The following is a 20,776-nucleotide window of genomic DNA, read 5'->3' on the forward strand; positions in this document are numbered from 1 at the left end:
GGGCTCTGCCTCAACTAGGAGTCATAAAAGACAACGATATTTCCATACACATGAAGGCTATCAGAGCGGAAGGGAAGCTTTAGAGATCTCATCCACTGTCCCATGTGGCAGATGAGGAACGTGAGGCCCAGAGAGATGAACAGACAAGCACAGGAAGATACAATTAGATGTGTGAGGGCAGGAATCTGATCCCAGGCCTCATAATGCCATCTAACTGCTCTTCCCATTTCACCACATGCCCTCCCTCAATCTTCACAATCCAGGTTATTAAATGTTTCAGCATTGCCACTCCAAGTGTGGCCTGGGAACCATCAACATTAGACCAGTTATTAGAAATGAAGACGCTCAGTCCTCATCCCTGAAAAAGGAAATAAGAATCTGCTTTTTAACAAGACAGTCCAGGGCACAGTTTCTCAGAGAAGTAACAAAATAAGAGAAATTCTCTCTTTGATGGTTTAGATTGAAGCAACTTCGGTGACGAAGTTAAAACAAAGTGATCTCAGCCCCAACACTGGGTTTGTGACAACAATCATGTACCTCTGTTTTCCTCATCTGTAAAATGGGGATGATAAATTTAGCATGGCGCGTGGTAAGTGCAGAGATTGAAGCTGGGGTGCAGTAAGCCATTACAAACAGGGCTAATAAATCCTTCTTGTTAGGCATGTTTCAACAGTCCTGGCACTCTGGGAGAGCTGGGGCTCTTCGCACAGTGCTTGGCACATAGTAAGCCCTCAGCTTTCTGTTTAATAAGTAACTAGCGGGAGCGCAGGTGACAGCTACCAATTTTTTACTGGGATTGTCCTGTTCTATCAGAACATAACACTCTCAAAACTGCCAGTTTTCTCCCTTACAACTTTCAAAACTGCGCCAGCTCCCACCTCCACCAGTGAGGCTGGAAGTCACAGAAAAGGTTAATTTATACTGTGTAAATCATTCATGCTAGAACTCTCGCTGATTACAGACTCAGAAGACTCAACCATCCATCCTCTCTAACGCCCCCACCTAATTGTTACTCCGCCCACTGTTCTCCCTAAGCCACGCCCACGGGGGCCGCCCTTCCCATCCTGCTCCTCCTCCCCCTCCCCAAGGCCCTGCCGCCGCAGGCCTCTCGGTCTTCCGGTCGCATATTACACTCAGTCCAGCCGCCGAGCTCTAGCCGCAGGCCCCGCCCTCGCCCGCGGCTCCAGTGGACCCGGGCAGCTCCAGTGGCGTCCGCACGACCCCGCAGGCCTCCTGGTGGCGCGAGGGTGCGAGGAAGGCCCGAAACCTGGCCCCGGGAGCCGCGCCACCGCCCCAGACTAGGTAGGGCCGGAGGGGCGGGTGGGGCCGGGGCCCTGGCCCCCGAGGCCTCGCGAGAGGGGCGGGGCCGCGCGGTGGGTGGGGGCGGGCCTGAGGGAGGCCGCGCGGGCCCAGGAGCTGCAGTACGCGTATGTTTGCTGGGTGTGGGCTAATGGTTACGGGAGCCAGCAGGCTCCGTGCGGCCCACGCGCGCTGTCGCGCCCAAAGAGTGGGCGCCGCACCGGCCTTCCCGTGGGGGCAGCCTGTACATTGTGATTGCGCCTTTCCCCGTGCCGGACGAGGTGAGGAGGCGGTGGCCGGGCCCAAGGAGGAGGGAGGGGACGGAGCGTGACAGCCCTGGGCGCCGCCCCCTCGGCGCCGCAGGTCCGCGGCGCGGCCACCCGGAGGCACTGGGGTCGCGCCGCGGGGAAGACGGCGCGCGTGCCTCTCCTTGGAGAGAGCGGAGCCACCTGGGCCGACGGCGCTTTTGGGATCCCCTGAAAGGCAGGAAGGAGGGCGGGACGGGGACAGCGAGCCCGAGGTGGACCCGCCCGTGTCTCTCCTAGTTAGAAATAGACCTTGGGGAAGATGGAAGGGGAGAAGCGGCCGGCGCCTTACGAGGGCCTGTTTGCGGACGGGCACCTGGTCCTGTGGACGCTGTGCTCGGTGCTGCTGCCCGTGTTCATCACCTTCTGGTGCAGCCTCCAGCGGTCGCGCCGGCAGCTGCACCGCAGGGACATCTTCCGCAAGAGCAAGCATGGGTGGCGCGACACGGACCTGTTCAGCCATCCCACCTACTGCTGCGTGTGCGCGCAGCACATCCTGCAGGGCGCCTTCTGCGACTGCTGCGGGCTGCGCGTGGACGAGGGCTGCCTCAAGAAGGCCGACAAGCGCTTTCACTGCAAGGAGATCATGCTCAAGAATGACAGCAAGGCCTTGGACGCCATGCACCACCACTGGATCCGGGGCAACGTGCCCCTGTGCAGTTACTGTGTGGTTTGCAAGCAGCAATGCGGCAGTCAACCCAAGCTCTGCGATTACAGGTACGGCCTTTGTGGGTACTGATTGTCCCACAATGCTTGGAGGGAGTCAGGATTTCAAAGAGTGGGCGTAGCAGCCTGCTTTGATCTCCACAAATGGCCTCAACTGCTCACTTAGAGGACACAAGCTAATAAATAGCCCTGGTATTATATACAGTGAGGCAGCTTTGCAATAGTCATTTGCCTCGTTGATTCATCTAGCCTACACTCCTTAGCCAACTTGCCCTTTTGGGTAATAAAACTTGGCTCTTAATTTTCATCCAGAGGTCTCTAAGTGCCACATACTTTATGGCCACTGTATGTTATATTTTAGCTTTTGTTTCTATTGTTTAGCTGCATTTTGCATGAGAAAAAATGAAGTATGAACAAATTAACTTTTCCCTAAAGTCTCAAAACTGATTCATCCTGGGTGTTGTGTTATGAATGTACAATGAAAACAAGTGTCATTCCAGAGGAGCACTTTAAGTATCTTTTCTAATCTATATTCGGTGCTATAGTGAAATACACTCCAAAAGAACACTCCTTTTGCCAGATGGTGTTTCAGGACCTGTAGCATCTTAGACAAGTGACTTTGATTAATCCAAGAATATTTTAATCGCTTTTAAATACACACTGGACAACACATTTGTGTTCTTAAATGTTGTCTGAAAATAGGTGAAGATGTCCTTTCCTCATGTTAGAGGTTGGTAATAAAAGGGGATACTGCTTTGCAGATTATCTGTTCTAACTCATTTGAGAGAATTTGATAGTTCAGAGAAATTTACTCAGTGGTAAAGCAGAACTGGCATCCTGGATTTCTAACCCCCAGTACAGGGTTAGGAATACTAACCCCTAGCCTCTTCTCTGCCTTAAGTCTGGACATCTTCATTGTGATGGGTTTTGTTTCTGACAAGTTGAAAAGTCCCTAAACATATTTAAGAACAGAAATAGAAAGCTGGCATGAGATAGGAAGTTACTTTTTTGATTATATTTTGTTTATTTTATTTAAAAATCCTTTTTTTAATTAGCATGAGCATTGTTATATCAACAATTATTTTTAAATCTTATTTTAAATAATTTTATACTTAAGATTTAGACTTTAAAAGTTACCAAAATATATACTTTAAACAACTACAGAGATTTATAACCATTTTTACTTGATATCTTTCAAATTTAGATGTCTTTTTGGCATCAGTGAGAGCTAGGTTACCAGTGTCATTTAAAAAATTTCATAATTGTCTCCCTAGTTAAGCTTCAGTCTTGGAGAATTGGGATTAGTTGGAAAGAAGGCATGAATTGAATATTGTTTTATTTCCTTCCCTTCTTTGTGTCTGTGCAGAATTAGATTAAAATGGCTTCTATAAATATCTTAACTGCATTTCATATACTCCTTAACAAATAATTATAATGCTCTGATTCTCCAACCAAATGATCTTTCTAGAAATGCATATCTGATTGGGGTTTCTGCTCTGTTTAAAACGCTTCAATTACCCCCATCACTTAAAGTGATGGTCTTTCAGTGTTAACTCCAAGTGCTTAACGTGGTATACAAGGTCCTCGTGCTCTCTGGACCCTGCCTGCCTGTCTAGTCTTATCTACCACCATCTGCATTAAACTTTATGCACCAGCAACATCAGGCTGGTTGTGGTTTCCTTTAAATACCCTTTTCATACTACCCTTTTTTTCCTCAAGGCTTAAGTATCCTCCTCCTGGCTAGCTTCTAGGCATCCTTCAAAGATTTTTTTTTTTTAATTTATTGGGCTGCGCTGTGTCTTAGTTGCAGCATGCGGGAACTTTTAGTTGCGGCATGCAGGATCTAGTTCCCTGACCAGGGGTCGAACCCTGGCCCCCTGCATTGAGAGTGCAGAGTCTTAACCACTGGACCACCAGGGAAGTCCCTCTAGGCATCCTAATGACTCATCTTGTGCCCTTTACTCCAGGAACACTTACCTAATCTACTCACCCCTGCCCCCAATTTTTCCTTCTTAATGATGACATCATATCCTATATCTCAGTAGTTCTCAAAGTAAGGTCCCCAGACCAGCAGCATCAGTATCACTTGGAAACTTGTTACAAATGCAAATTCTAACACAGATTTAGATTTACACACTAAATAAAATATTTGTATTTAATACAAAATAAAATGTTTACAATATTTGAGACATACTTAGACCAAAAATTGTTTGTTGTTTATCTGTAATTCACATTTAACTGAGCATCTTCTATTTTTCCTGGCAGTGTTAGCCCCAGTCCAGACACACTGAATCAGAAACTTGGGCTGGCAACCAACAATCTTCGTCTAACAGGCCCTGCAGATAATTCTAAAGTTTAAGAACCACTGCTATATTTATGTACTTCTTAAACATGAGCCTCTGTCCTTAATTTTGTGTTCCCTCCTTTGAGCACAGTGAACATGGCAGTGATAGGTCTCCTTTTCTGCCTTAGCTTGTTCTTACTGGTTACTGAGCAGTCTGTTCCCAGCATGCTGGAACTCCTCACCCATGGTAAAAATGGTTCCTGTATAATTTAGGAAGTGTTTATCATTCCCAGGAGAAGAGAGCACAGTGTCCTGAAGTAGTATGTATTTTATAATATTCTGATTTATTTTAGCAGATAATTTTATGCAGGATTACAGTCTGCTGTGACCTTCTGTAGGAATGAGATATTTTGGAAAAAGGAACAGAATAAATATTTACAACCTTTAAACACAGACCAGACTGTCCCTCTCTGGATTTTATCCAGCCCTGGGGAGGGCACCTTCTGTGTCTGCGTCACATTCTTGAGAAGTCTAAGATTTCAAGTGAACTGTGAAGACTGTTCAACAAGGTCGCATTTTGAAGGGCCATATGACAGGTGGTAACTGATTTTAAAGGCTACAGAATAAGTGACAAAGGACTTTTAATTTATACTCACTGTCGTTATTTAGTTTTCACATATTAAGCATATATTTTGTGCCAGGCACTGTGCTGGATCCTATTTTCCCTGTAGGCTTCTTTCTTTTCTGTGTTTTCCTGCCTCTGCCCCAACCACGGCAGAGTATGTCTGCACCTAGTATCATCTTATCACTGCTCCCCACACTTCTTTTGTTTCTTCTAACCTCTATTCTGACTAAAATAGGAAATCAGGTTCTATTTTTAAGTATTCATTATGTTTATTGTGTAAACCTTTGTTCCTTATAGTGTTCTGTCTCTCATTAAGAAAATTTTTTGGTTTATATTGTATTTTTATTTATAAAAACCTTTATAAAACGCTTTTTTATTTATTAAAAAACCTTTTATTTATAAGGCCTTTTCTTCATTACACCCCCCTCCACACACACACACACACACACACACACACACACACACACACACACAGTGATTAATAAAACAGGCTTCTGACTCTTGGAAGGTAATTACATTGGCAGCTTTACTCTAGGCTTTGATCTTAAACTTTATGATTCTGGATTCTAATGTTTATTCATTTCATTAATTATCCGAAACAATGAAAGGGTACCAAATTATCTTCTGGAGCAGAGGTGAGCATACTTTTTCTATAAAGAGCCAAACTAAGTATTTCAGGCTTTGCAGACCATATGGTCTGTTATAATTACTTCACTCTACCGTCCATCATAGTACAAAACTAGCAACAGACAGCACATAAATGAATGGCGTAGCTATATTCCAATAAAACTTATTCACAGAATTAGGAGGCAGATGTATTTGTAGTTTGCCAACCCCATTCTAGTGTGAATTTCATAGATGACCATCTCAGCTCCACATATAATTCTGTTGCCTCTTCTAGCATACTAAAGAAGAGAGCTATTGTGAACAGGTAACTTTAGAGAAGACTTTTTTTTTTTTTTAATAAAACAGTCATACCCCTGCACAAGAATGGCACATAGGGCAATGTTCTGTGTCTTCATAAGGATAAGTTACATAATTATGTTTACTTGTCAGAACTCAGCAGCTGTACATATTTGTACATTTCATCATATATAAATTTTACATTGAAAGAAAAAAACCTATAAACAAATACTGAACTCAAGGTAATGATATGCCTGCTTGCTGAGGTGTTTAAGAGATATTCTAATGTCTGCGATTTATGTTCAATGCACCAAAAATAAGATAGATTAATGGATAGATAGAAATGAAACAAAGCAGTTACAGTTAATATATTAATGTTGGAATATAGGTGGTGGGCTTACCTGTGTTCCTGTAAAAAAAATTTTTTTAATGCAGAAACACTTAAAGCAAGGAACTAATAAGAACCTACTGTATAGCACAGGGAACTCCACTCAGTACTACTCTGTAATGGCCTATATGGGAAAAGAATCTAAAAAAGAGTGGATATATGTATAACTGATTCACTTTGCTGTACACCTGAAACTAACACAACATTGGAAATCAACTATACTCCAATAAAAATTAAATTGTGTGTGTGTGTGTGTGTGTGTGTATAAAAGCAAGGAGACTATCATTGTGTTTTGGAAATACTTGCTGAAGTATTGAAAGGTCAAATCTCATAATGTCCATAATTTACTTTCAAATGATTTAGCAAAATATGAGTTTATTTTGAAAGAGAGAAAGAAAATGTGGGAGAAAATGTTACTTAAGAATCAGAGTTAAGGGTTGGTTTAAGGGTATTCATTTTGCTATTCTTTTGACTTCTGTGTAGGTTTAAAAATTTTCAAAATAAAAAGTTGGGGAAAGAATAAAGATCATAAACAATCACTCAAAGACATGACTGCTAAAACTAACTAAGTATCAAGACATTATTAGTAATGTCTTATTTTCCCATCAGGTTTGAAATCTAGGTCAAATAAAATACCAATTACAAAATTTATATCGAGAACAGGTCTCGATTTTGATTGTGGTATTTCTCAGGAAAAATATAAAGCTGAATAAGGAGTAAGTATTTTGGCTTTACCTTTACAGAGCAAAGGCTGATAATAGCCATCACCTTGGTTAAGAGTCTTTTCTGAAATTTATGAGAACTTATTAAATGATAAAGGTGTCACAAATCAGTGGGATAGAAAAGATTACTTTATAAATCATGCTAGGACATGTGCTCTTTGAGGAAATAAAAGTTGACTCTTCATATCACACTCTATACCAAAATAAACTCCAGATGGATTGAAGCAGGAGTTCTTAGTTCATAGATAGATAAGGTTCCAGGAAGCCTGACACTTTCATGAGATTCTCAGTGGAATCTGTAGCCCCAGAAGGTTAAGAAGCACTGAATTAAAGGCATAAATATGAAAACAAGTGTGAGGGGGGAATAGCTATAGGCAAATATCTAATTTGGAAAGGTAAAGGACTTCAGAGCATGAAAGCATTTAAATAAACCACAAAGGGAAGTACAGATCTGTCTAGCAAAAAATAAACTAAAGTACATTAAAAGGTAAATTTAAGAGAAAACTGAAATGTTTGCAATAACTATGACAGAAAAGAAGTTGATATCCTATATAAATTAAAAGTACATGCAGTTATTAAAACCTAGTAAAAGATGAATATAGACCATGAATCAGTTCACAAAAAATTATGATATATCCATGTGATATGATATTAATATTCTTAACAAACCATGTTTTTTAAAAAATACTTAATGGCATAGGACAGAATTCATGATACAATTTCCAAAGAAAAGTACGGTCCAGATATATATATAAAAATACATCATATCCCTAACCTGAAAAATAAACATATAGGGACTGTAAAACTGAGAATAAATACATCAAAAAGTTAAGAGTAACTATCTCTGGATGACTTTTATGTCTTTCTGTATTTTCTAAATTCTAAAGCATAAGCCAATATCATCTAAAATGCAGTTTTAAAAATTTATACAAGTAGTTCATGAATACATACTGGTGTTTAGAAACTCAAGCAATACCAAAGAACATAGAGTAAAAAGAGAATGTTCTTCTCATCCCTCGGTCCCATTTTTCTTCCCAGAGGAAACCATTGTGAAATAATTCAGTGGGTTTCCTTTCAGGTTATTTTCAGTAATAATATACTAGGTTAAAGTTAACCGTAGAGCGGTAGGTGGAGGTGGTATACTTTGGCTGCATTAGCAGTCTGTCGTTGTTTCTCAAGCTTAGGTTGAAAACAAGTGTTAACAGGGTTATCATGCAAGTTAATTTACAGTTTTCCCTTTAACAGATCCTGCAGATAATTGTAATTTGGGCAGTAAATAGGATTCTTGGGTTAATAGCAGTAATTACTTGATAAAACTGAACATCCAGCTGAAAAAAACTTTAAAATAGAAGTCCAAGAGAGTTGACCTTGGGGTGAAAGAGTTTTTATCCTCTTTTTATTTTTAATTTATTTAATTATAACCATTGTTTTCTGTTGACCTGTTTTTGTCTGTACAGTCAGATTTGCCTTATCTGTGAGTGGATTAAATACTTAGTAGATTAATAATAGAAACCCAGGACCTTTGCCAGTACTATTCTCTGCTTGTTTCATGCACACATTCAAATGTAGAGGCAAATTAGAACATAAATATCTGTCTGTACTTCAGATGCAAACATATAGATTAGTTTCATATTAACTGCCAATAAGAAGTTGACTATTTTACTATATTTGCTAAAGTGTTCACAGATGGTTATAAGTCAGGCGGTTTTCACACTGGACCCTGAGGAACTCTTTTAAGGACCCAGGCCAATGGGGCATTTAAGCTAAAGGCCTTTAGGCCTCACGAACCTACTCCAGCCAAAGCACAAATCGATAGTACACAAAACCATTGTTCTAGACCAGCTTTGTTTATGTGGATTATATCTACTAATATTTACCACGTTGTAAATTAAAACTGAGAAATTGTTTAAATATTCATTTTAAAAATAACAATAATGGTAACAAAATATTTTTGTGAAAATTTAGTGAGAAGATTGGCATCGTTTTACTTTTTTGGTACATTTCTTTGGTGTGGAAGTCAGCTAGCGCCTCCTGTCTACTTCTGCATTCAGTCTGTTGATTTAGCACATATCTTATAGCTTCCGGAAAACTCCACCGTATATTTTGGATAGAATGAAGGTGAAATAACATATTATTATTCAAATGATTTTAACCTCAGAGACACCCTGAAAGGATCTTCCCCAGACCGCACTTTAAGAACCACTGTTAGATTAAACTGTCAAGTATGCTCAAAGTTTATTGTTCTAGGGACTTCCCTGGTGGTCCAGTGGTTATGACTCTGCACTTCTACTGCAGGGGGCACGGTTTTGATCCCTGGTCAGGGAACTAAGATCCCACATGCCGCATGGCCTCCCCCAATAAAAAAGGGCATTAAAAAAAAAGTTCATTGCTCTATTTTCACTGTGCAGATACAATTATAAGTTTTTTATTTGCCAGATTTTTTCATTGGTGATGAAATTACTATTTCAGTTTTTTTTTTTGACAAAAATGATTGGTTTGCAGATGAGTAAGATTGTGGTTTAAAGTTAATTATTGTCTTTGTTTTTTCCTTCCCTCAGGTGCATTTGGTGTCAGAAAACAGTACATGATGAGTGTATGAAAAATAGCTTAAAGAATGAACAGTGTGATTTTGGAGAATTCAAAAACCTCATCATTCCACCAAGTTATTTAACCTCCATTAATCAGATGCGTAAAGACAAAAAAACAGATTATGCAATGGTAATCAGCGTTTACTTTTCCTTATGTAACTGATTTCCAAAAAGTTATTTAAGTCAGTGTATGAAACACAGCTGTGTGTGTGAGAAGACTCATTATGGTAAGCCATAATGCCCTACCCACTTGCTAAAGATGTGCCGCAAATTTTGGCGCTCGAGTTCTTTCAGGTCTGAAGGGAAATTGGAATATGTTATATTAGTGGATCCTAAATCACTGAGTCCAAATCACTTGAGGAGCTTTTTAAAAATACAGACTTCTGAGCCCACCTCCATCACCATGTTTGATTTAGTAGATCAAGGGTAAGTCCCAGGAATCTGTATTTTGTTTAAGTCCTCAGATGATTCTGACGAACAGTCGGATTTGGGATTCATGATTATTGTCAGTGAAAACAGATTTTCCTCACACGTTGTTCTAAAAGAATTTTTTCGTTTGGAACCTCACGTAGGGGCCTGGAGATAAGTTTATGTTGCGCGTTAGATGCTCCCACAGATAATGGTGAGCATTAAAGCTGTTGACAATACTTGGCAGTATGTATGTGTATGAAAATTGGTACAAACATCTTTCAGTCTTCATGTAGTTCTGAAGGAAAAACTGTAAAATCTGCAATTATTTCCTGCTTGAATGTCCCAAAGTAGTTAAACTATTTCATTCTAAAACTAAATTGTGTTTTTTCCAAGTTCGGATTTTATATCTTAAATGTCATCTTTGTCGATATTCCTGCAAAAGAAAGAGGGATGTTAAAATTTAAAACATGTTTAATGTTGTTGTGATACTTTTTTTTAAATGGACAACACTTACGTATTTGAATTCAGTCTGAGATCATAGGGGATGAGAATCACTAAGTAAAACCGTGGAACATCTTCATTAATGTTATATCCACAAGGAGAAGGGGAGAGGAAAGAAGTGGTTAGATTAGAGAAACATTAATTTCATTTGACTTTGGGCTTTGTACAGTTCTGGATTCTTGAATCTATTTCTGAATATCCCATTAAAAAAAAAAAAAAGCTTGAAAATTAGAATTCATCCAGAAAAGGACAGTCAGGGTTAAGAGAGCAGAGAAGATCAATGTCCATTCTATGAAGGGTTGAAACGTGTTGCCTGGGAGACAAGACTAATAAACAATATAATGCTTAAGGTGTTTGAACACAACAGTTATATGGAAGAACAAATGAAATTATTCCTTGCCTCAGGAATCAAAAGTAGAACAATGGGGCTTCCCTGGTGGCGCAGTGATTGAGAGTCCCCCTGCTGATATGGGGGACACGGGTTCGTGCCCCGGTCCAGGAGTATCCCACATGCCGCGGAGCAGCTGGGCCCGTGAGCCATGGCCGCTGAGCCTGCGCGTCCGGAGCCTGTGCTCCGCAACGGGAGAGGCCACAACAGTGAGAGGCCCACGTACCGCAAAAAAAAAAAAAAAAGTAGAACAATTAAAGTTATTGAAAGACAGATTTTTAACTCAATTTAAGTCAGAACTTTCTAATAATTTGATTTAGTAGTGGAATGGGCCGCCTTGTTAGTGAATTCCTTCTTACATGAGTATCCAAGTATATACTGGATGACTTATCTAGAATAATGTAGAAGAGAATTATATATTAAGCAGAAATTAGTTCATTTCTAAGGAACTTTTCCATTCTTAGAATTCTTTGATTTTTATATTGTATCGATTGGGATAGTTGTTCTCTCAGCAAATTTACAGCACTGTTGTTATTAAGAAATGAAAAAACTTATTGCTCACCATCTTTGAGATATTAAGGTCTTTTCACTCACATTAATTTTTTTAGCTAGCATCTAAGCTTGGAAAGCAGTGGACTCCATTAATAATCCTGGCCAACTCTCGTAGTGGAACTAATATGGGAGAAGGACTGCTGGGAGAATTCAGGATCCTCCTCAATCCCGTACAGGTAACCAAAGAGAAAACCTTCCTTTCTGTATTAAACTTTTCATTTTTAGTTTTACATTTTCCGTAAATTGTAATGGCTGTTAATGCTTGAAACCAGTAATCATCTGATTGTAGGGAAGAATAATAATTATGAAAGTATTGAGCCATTCACATATGTGGAGAAAGAGGGGTTCTCATGGTGGGGATGTAAAATGCTGCAGCAACTTTAGAAAACACTTGGACAATTTCTTAAAAAGTCAAACAGGGACTTCCCTGGTGGTCCAGTGGCCAAGGCTCCATGCTCCCAGTGTAGGTGGCCCAGGTTCGATCCCTGGTCAGGGAACTAGATCCCACATGCCACAGCTGAAAGATCCCACACACCGCAACTAAAGATCCAACAACGCCGTAATGAAGATCCTGCATGTGGCAGCGAAGATCCCGCGTGCCACAGCTAAGACCCAGCGCAGCCAAATAAATAAATAGATATTTTTTTAAAACAAGAAAGTCAAACATAAATTTACCGTACCCCCTAGAACTTCTAGGAATCTACCCAAGGGAAACAAAAACATATATCCCACGAACACTTTTATGCAAATGTTCATAGCACCATAATTCATAATAGCCAGAAAGTGAAAATACCCCACTGTCCATCAGTCGGTGGCTGGATAAAACAAAATGTGATATACCCATATGAATGGAATATTCAGTGATAAAAAGGAACTACTGATACATACAATAAATGAACACAATAAATGAACCTCAAAAACATGCTGAGTGAAAGAAGCCCAATGCAGGGGACCCATATTGTATGATTCCATTTATATGACATGTTCAGAAAGGGTAAATCTATAGAAACAGAGAGTAAAACAGTGATTGCTGGAAACTGGGAGTAATTGCACACCAACATTTTTAAATGTAAGAATAAAAGACTCAGACCATTAAGATTGAGCTGACATGCTAGCGGCTTCTATTTTGAAAAACTAAACAACTCATTGTGCAACAATCATAAATGCAGTAACTTTTCTTTCTAATTTGTAATTTTCCCTTTCAACATTACACAACTTAAGGAAATATAAAAATAATTTTAAAAGGAAAGAGAAAGGGGAGTTCCCTGGCTGTCCATTGGTTAGGACTCGGCACTTTCACTGCCGTGGCCTGGGGTTCAGTCCCTGTTCAGGGAACTAAGATCCTGCAAGTCACGTGGCGCAGCCAAAATAAATAAATGAATAAAATTTTAAAGTAAAAGGAAAGAAAATCACCTGCATTATCTCCACACAAATACATCAGTTGTTTTCAGTTGTCCATGTTCTTTCCATGAATTGTCTGTGCATTTACATATTAGCATTTTGTAACAATAATCTAGGTGGAAGTTTACATTCTGTTTTCTTTACCTAAAAGTATATTTTTCCGTGTTGCAACATAGTCGTCATAATTATGTATGAAATGACTAAGAAATAATCAAATAATCAAATAATCAAAATAGTGTGCCATTATAAATAATGCCACACTAAATATCTTTACACACGGGGCATTTTTGTCTTTTGAAATGTTTTCCTAGATCATTTACAGAATTATAGGTATCAAGGATCCTTTCACCTTTATGTCATTTTATGCATATTGCAGAATTGTTTTCCAGAAATTGGTACTAACTTGCACTAGTAATGGAGTTTTTGAATCCAGTATAAAATATGAAGCACTAGTTAAAGGTGAACTTAGCACAGCCTGGTTTTATGTGAACAGCAAAGAGGAAGTATTGTATAATGGATAAACTACAGGATTGAATTTGTATGTTAGCACCTAATTATCAGAGGAAGCATAGGCAAGTTATTTAACCTTCCTGTGCCTCCATTTCCTGGACAGTAGAATGAGGTTTACTCGTGCTTTGTAGGGTCAGCATTGGGATGATCCACAGTGAATGTAGTCTGGCATAGTGCCTGGCATATTGTTAAAGATAAACGCGTTGTAGCCAGTATTGTTATTTATGCATATCTATGTACTCATCTAGAAGGAAATTATCCTCACAGATGGATGACAGTGTTGGATAAAATAATTTTCCTTTTCTTTCACGTCTAGGTTTTTGATGTTACTAAAACTCCCCCTGTCAAAGCCCTGCAACTTTGTACTCTTCTTCCCTATTACTCAGCTCGAGTCCTTGTTTGTGGAGGGGATGGGACTGTGGGCTGGGTCCTGGATGCAGTTGATGAAATGAAGATTAAGGTATCCATCTTTAAGACCTACTTGCCTTTCACAGAAGCACTTCTAAGATAACTATACAGTATTTGTGCTTATATTTTTAATTATGCAGATGAATATTAGAAGACATTGCCAATTTTAAATATTGTGATTGAGCAGTTATTATTATATTTGTATCTTTATTGCTTTGGCTTTACATTTTACCAAATACTATTACCCTACAAATAGTCTGAAGAGAAAAATCAAAAATATATCTTCTATATTGTAGGGACAAGAGAAATACATTCCACAAGTTGCAGTCTTGCCTCTGGGAACAGGCAACGATCTATCTAATACCTTGGGTTGGGGTACAGGCTATGCGGGAGAAATCCCAGTTGCACAAGTCTTAAGAAACGTGATGGAAGCAGATGGAGTTAAACTAGATAGGTAAGTTATACTTCCCCCCAAAAGTAGATTTCTTGAGCTTTGGGAATATTGTTTGGATTATAAATGAAAACTTGTATAGTTATAAAGTTAAATGTAATTTAAATGTAAAAAACTATGTTAGTTGTACTTATACATGGATACTGGTGTTTTATTTTGTTGCTGTATATTTTGTTGTTATGTAGGGACTGAAGTCATAAATTAGGCTGAGTACTCATTTCAAAACTTACATACTCACTTAAATGTGCTTATTTCTCCAAATGCTATTTTAATAGAACAACCTCGTCTACCAGGTGTCCAGAGTTGATTGGTAATAATTATAGTTAACTGGCAGTTAATTTGGTAATAATTACTGATTCTTTTTTTAACTTCCGTTTTAGATGGAAAGTTCAAGTAACAAATAAAGGATACTACAACTTAAGAAAACTCAAGGTATGTTTTTAGGGCTGCAGTTTCGAGTGGTCTCAACAAGCACGATGGAGTGCTTCCATTGTGGTGCTGTGATGGGACACAGCGACAGGTCCTTATCTCTAGGGAGCTGGTTATGAAATAGGCTGGGGGTGTGCCTGGTTCCACCCTGGTAGATCAGGCTGGAAATATTTCAGGGGAAGTGACCTGGGAGTTGGTCCTTAAAATTCAAATACAATTTAGATCAACAGAGAAAGGAACAAAAGGCTTCCCAGGTAGAGGAAATAGAGACGAGAGGGTGCACATCATGGTTAGTAAATAGCAATACAGAGATAGCAGATCTGTATTTTTAAAAAGATACTCTGGAGATAGTGTGAAAATAGCTTAGAAACCTGCACTATGACCCAAAACAAGGGCATCTTCGGATGAGGACAATTCAGAGACGCTTTAGAGGTGGAATTGATCAAGACTTGGCGGCTGATTGGTATCAGGGGAAGCGAGAAAAAACGTTACTGCCAGATTTCTAGTTTTTATGACGGGATGTATAGAAGTGACGTTAACCAGGATAAGAAAAATAGAGTTTCAGGTTTGAATAGGAAGAAAATGCATTAAGATTTTGGGCATGTCACCCTTGAGTCTGTGGCCCACTGAACAAGAAGTCAGAAATGCAAGCTTATTGCTCAGGAAGAAGATTAAGTGCAGCTAGGTTGAGGGGATCCAGGCTGGATTGGGAAGTAAGATAAGTTAAGCGGGGATCAGTAGCCTGATTGAGACTGAAAAAGCTGAGAGCCTGAGAGTTGCAATGGAAGTAAAAAGCAAATGTAATGGGAACACAGGAGTGGAAAGCCTGGGTGCAAAGTAGAGCCATTTAGATGTAGCATATTAACCAGAAATGGAAAGTGAAATTTATACCTTATAGGACCAACCTTTGAACTGAAGCTTTATCTCTGGAAACTTCACTGGAGAGCATAAAATAACTACGCAAAAAGTGAATGCAGAAAGTACTTAATTTTCATAAAGAACACAAAGACTAAGATTTACATATTTATTATATAACACAGGCTCGGATGGAAGCATAATCTGTTCCTTATTTTTACCCTTTTCCACAGGAATTCACAATGAACAACTATTTTTCTGTTGGACCTGATGCTCTTATGGCCCTCAATTTTCACGCTCATCGTGAGAAGGCACCATCTCTGTTTTCTAGCAGAATTCTTAATAAGGTGTGTTGGATAAAATAACCTTTCCTGCTTATCACCTAAGGTACAGTAAAAATCAATAGTTCAATTATATCTAGCACTCTTTCAACTAGATTGAGATAGAACTAACTTATGGAAACATTTACCTGTTCTGTTTTATGTAAGACTGTCAAATTAGATCCTTAAATGTATTAAAGTATTTCATAACCACGACCAAATTTTTTTAACTCAGAGTTGGGATGTTTTACAGCATATTTCGCTTAGATGGCAACTAAATGGAATGTATGAGAGCTTATCTTACTTAAATGGCAAGTAGCATTGGAAATAAATTTAGGCAGGATAAATTTTTGGTGAAGTCATTAATGGAAAACTAGATTCCATTGGCCTGAAAAGACTCTAAAAGGCAGATGAGGTAAGAAAAGGAGCCGTTTGTTTACCGCACTTTTAACTGGGATCATCTCTGGTTTCTAGTACAATTGATTCCTTTGGTGGAAGTTTTGTCTTGGAATCTTTTTAATGACTTTTGGTGATTGAGCAATAGGATGCAAAAAATAGATACAAAACAGTTTTGTTCCTGGTTCTGTTTTACAAATATTTCAAATTTACAAATAGCTCTCTTTTATTAATATAGTTACTAAGGCAATAAGAATTGCTGTTTATACAGTTGCTAATTAACATCTCAGTACTTCCATCAACCTTTCTGTATTCAAAAGTGATTATAAAATGTTTGCTAGACTTACCTGTGTTACTTTCATTAAGTAATCTGAAGTACTAGGAAAAGGTGGAATTTTCTAATTTTAACACAGTATTTCTTTATAAGGTGTACCTTTTTGGATAAACTGGGAGAAAACAGCATTTAAGCACAAACCACCCCATCCTACATTCCCCTGAAAAAATGGGCTAATTAAACTCAGAAGTAATGGTGCCCCTTCTTCCATCTGTATCTAGTCCACTCTCTGGATACATGACTCAACCATCCCATCAGGGAGCTTTGGTTCAGTGTCTTTTTCTTGCTTACAGGGCTTCTTAGATTGCTTTAATATCATATTTTCTGTCCATTTCTCATAGGCTGTTTACTTATTTTATGGAACCAAAGATTGTTTAGTGCAAGAATGTAAAGACTTGAATAAAAAAGTTGAGGTAAGCTTTTTTTTTTTTACATCTTTATTGGAGTATAATTGCTTTACAATGGTGTGTTAGTTTCAGCTTTATAACAAAGTAAATCAGTTATACATGTACATGTGTTCCCATATCTCTTCCCTCTTGCATCTCCCTCCCTCCCACCCTCCCTATCCCACCCCTCCAGGCAGTCACAAAGCACCGAGCTGATCTCCCTGTGCTGTGCGGCTGCTTCCCACTAGCTATCTAACTTACGTTTGGTAGTGTATATATGTAAGCTTTTAAACTTTTAGGTGGTCTCTGGATTATGAACTTTTTTTTAACGAAAACGCTGAACTTTCTATTAACATATTTTGCTAACACATAGGGAGTATTTGTTGTGTACCAGACACTCTACTAAGTGCTTTATACACATTTTCCCACTGAATTCTCACTACAACCTGTAAGGCAGGTACTATTATATTCCCATCTCGCAGAAAACTATTTGAAATTAAATAACTTGCCCACATTCATAAAGTGCCCAAGGATATAGGTAACCAGGATTTGAACCCGGGATTATGTAACTCCAGAGTCTGTTACATAGACAGACTCTGAACAGCGTCCATGTGAGTTCTCTGACACAGTGCCTAACTCATCATGTACTCAGAGGAAGTTTAAGTCCAAAGTTTAACTCCTATTATGGTTGTGATGTGTCTCTCTTACATACTAAAGCAAAATAGAAATGTATGAGCAATAAAGATAGGATATTCATGATTGCTTATTGCTACAGCGCCCCTGACATCACGATATGGCAAAGTTTTATATGTATTTCTTGCTTGCTTCAGAAAAGAATCTGTAATGGTTAATAGCAATGGCAAAGACATTAATACAGAGAAACCTAGAACTACTAAAATAAGTAAAAAGGGGGACTTCCTCCACAGTCCAGTGGTTAAGACTCCACACTTCCACTGCAGTGGGTGTGTGTGGGTTTGATCCCTGGTTGGGGAACCAAGATCTCACATACCATAGCTCAGCCAAAAAAAAAAAAAAAAGTAAGAAGGGAAGAGCCAAACAATAAACAACTTAGGGAAAGCGTGAAAAAAGAGCCAAGAGGGAGGAGCCTGACCGTATACTCACCAAGGAAAGCTGCTGCGGTGAGGTAGACGCTGAGCTCACGGCACAGGAGGAATGGTGAGGGTTGCCATAAAAAATGTTGCCTTCTGCTTTTATCATATTTCCTTTTTCCTGGGCTTTGATAGCAGGGGTAGAGTGAAGCATACAAGGTAGCACTTTTTTTTTTTTTGGTCTAATAGTTTATTTATACAAAAATTATTTGTGAAACCACCTACAAAATGCCAGGCACTGTTCTAGGTACTAGCTGTACAGTGATAAATCCCTCGGTCTCACTAAGTTTACAGTCTGGAGAGAAGAAAGACATTTAAATCATATTGCAATATGGCATGAGAAGTGATCTGATAAGGAAAATATGCGGTCTTAGAGGAATAGATAAGAGCAGTACATAACCCAGGGACTGGAAACTGTCTAGGGAAAGTGACTGACAAGGAAGTCTTTCTGGAAGAAGTGACAAGCTGCCGTCTGCAAATTAAATAAAACTTAGCTAAGTGAAGAGAGGTGAAAATTATTCTAGGCTTAGAACAGCATGTGTGGAGGCCCAGAGACAAGAGAGAATGTGACATATTTGAGTGTGTTCAAGCTGGACCATAGCTTGCGGGAGAGAAAGGGATAAGAGAGCTGAGGCTGGAGAGATGGACAGAGGCCAAGATCACAGAGGAACTTGTGACTTGTTAAGGAACTTGGATTTCATCATGAGCACTGAGTCAAGCCATTGAAGGGATGTAATAAGGGGATAAGTGTCAATCTAACCAATCTTTGAGAGATGAATAAGAGGACAGTAAAGCTAGAGAAACGATGGGCTGCTGGACTAGGGTACTGTCAGGAATGATGGAGAAGGATGGTTACTTAGAAGAAGCAGCATCAGTTGTTTTTAGTGATTAATTGGTATGGAGGGTAAAGGCACAGAAGTCAAAGATAATTCCCAGGTTTCTGGTTAGGCTGTGGCATTGGGGGCGGGGGAGTGCTACTCTTTCTTGGCAAAGTAGATTAGGTGCCACAGTCAGTTGGCAGTGTTTTGTGGGCAGTTAGATTTATAGATCTAGCCCAGTTCACTTTCCTGGACAAGCAAAATAGAGCCATCAGCACAGAGGTGGCAATTAGCAAGATAGAAGTGGCACAGATTTCAATCCAGAGTGTGTAGAGAAGAGAAAGGAGCCCAGTACATAGCTATGTGGAATGCCTTCAACGTGAGGTTGGGAGTAGTGACTGAGGAGGAACATCCAGAGAAGTAGTCTGGTTCCCAGAAAGCAAAGGAGGAGAATAATTCAGGAAAAGAGGAAGGGGTCAACAGTGTGAGGTGCTATTAAAACAGCAAGTTAGATAAAGCCTGAAAATATAAGGGGATTCAACAAAAAAGGATTTCTTTGATGACCTTGGTTTTAGAAATTTTCATTTGTTATAATTCATTTATTACAGTAAACATTGAACAGGTGAGAAAGGCCAGGTTACCTGGAGTGAGGAGTAGGAAGCAGTCTTCCTACCAGCTGTCACATCTTATGTGTATGAAAATGGATGGGAATTCTAAGTGAGTATGTCTGGCAGTAGCATACCCTGAAGTAACTTACTCCTTGTATTTCTTTAAAGCTAGAGCTGGATGGTGAGCGAGTAGAACTGCCGAATTTGGAAGGTATTATCGTTCTGAACATTGGCTACTGGGGCGGTGGCTGCAGACTGTGGGAAGGGATGGGAGATGAGACTTACCCTCTAGCCAGGTATGTACATTTGCAAGTGGTTTTTTAATGTCACTGGTTTCTGTCGTTCTTTGTAGACTTTTAACATTTTCCCCACAGATTTTCTTTATTGTATACCTTGTTAATATCAATACTTAATAAGTTATTGGTCCACCTATGTTAAAAAGTAATTGTCCTACTGGGGCTGATTTTATTTTATTGCATCACATAATCCATATTTCCTTTGTCCAATTTTAGGCATGATGATGGTTTACTGGAAGTTGTTGGAGTATATGGGTCTTTCCACTGTGCTCAGATTCAAGTGAAACTGGCAAATCCTTTTCGAATAGGACAAGCACATACAGTGCGGGTAGGTGAAATATTGCTACAATGGACCAATTTGTCCATTTCTAAGCCATTGATGTGTAGAAGTAAGTATACGTGCTATACCTTGCCTTGAACCAGTATGTGGTTTACAGCCCATGCTGTTGGTCAGCCTCCACCAGGGGTGAGTAGGATGGGGAGAAACAGGAAATATGACCCTCAATCCAGCTGAAGAAATGAAGTGTTCAGGGAAAAAGAATCCCTTAAACAATTGAGGAATAAAGATATATTCAGATTAGTTTTCTAAGAGTGAAATGCTAATAAATGTCCCTGAGAAGGGTTAAGGGACTTGGGGTGTTATTAAGGAAGATTTTTCTGAGCTTTTTGGGGCTGACTGTTTTCTCGTTATTTGTCCCTAATTCTAGCTGATCTTGAAGTGCTCGATGATGCCGATGCAGGTAGATGGGGAGCCGTGGGCCCAGGGGCCCTGCACTGTCACCATAACCCACAAGACACACGCGCTGATGTTATATTTCTCTGG

At 39.4% G+C, this 20,776-nt stretch overlaps 2 protein-coding genes across 2 annotated transcripts in view; one reads left to right on the forward strand and one right to left on the reverse strand.

Annotated features, from left to right (window-relative positions):
• Window positions 1-1,549, reverse strand: part of LOC307177410 (uncharacterized protein C17orf67 homolog) — a gene marked incomplete at its 5' end in the record, with an annotated part of 34,801 nt that extends 33,252 nt beyond the window's left edge. Inside the window, 2 exons of the mRNA XM_079904508.1 lie at window positions 1,132-1,389; window positions 1,459-1,549. Of these exons, the coding sequence (XP_079760634.1) occupies window positions 1,132-1,389; window positions 1,459-1,549 (349 nt within the window). The remainder of the gene's footprint in view (window positions 1-1,131; window positions 1,390-1,458) is intronic.
• Window positions 1,329-20,771, forward strand: DGKE (diacylglycerol kinase epsilon; the record flags this gene model as incomplete). The annotated part of the gene is made up of 11 exons (XM_079904509.1): window positions 1,329-2,321; window positions 9,751-9,910; window positions 11,689-11,808; window positions 13,860-14,003; window positions 14,248-14,405; window positions 14,783-14,834; window positions 15,920-16,033; window positions 17,078-17,149; window positions 19,826-19,953; window positions 20,170-20,281; window positions 20,661-20,771. Coding segments are annotated over exons 1-11 (1,626 nt in total), but the record flags the coding sequence as incomplete, so codon positions are not given.
• Between the last annotated feature and the right edge of the window lie 5 nt (window positions 20,772-20,776).

Source organism: Stenella coeruleoalba (genome assembly GCF_951394435.1).
Source record: "Stenella coeruleoalba genome assembly, chromosome: 19".
Lineage (NCBI taxonomy): Eukaryota > Metazoa > Chordata > Mammalia > Artiodactyla > Delphinidae > Stenella > Stenella coeruleoalba.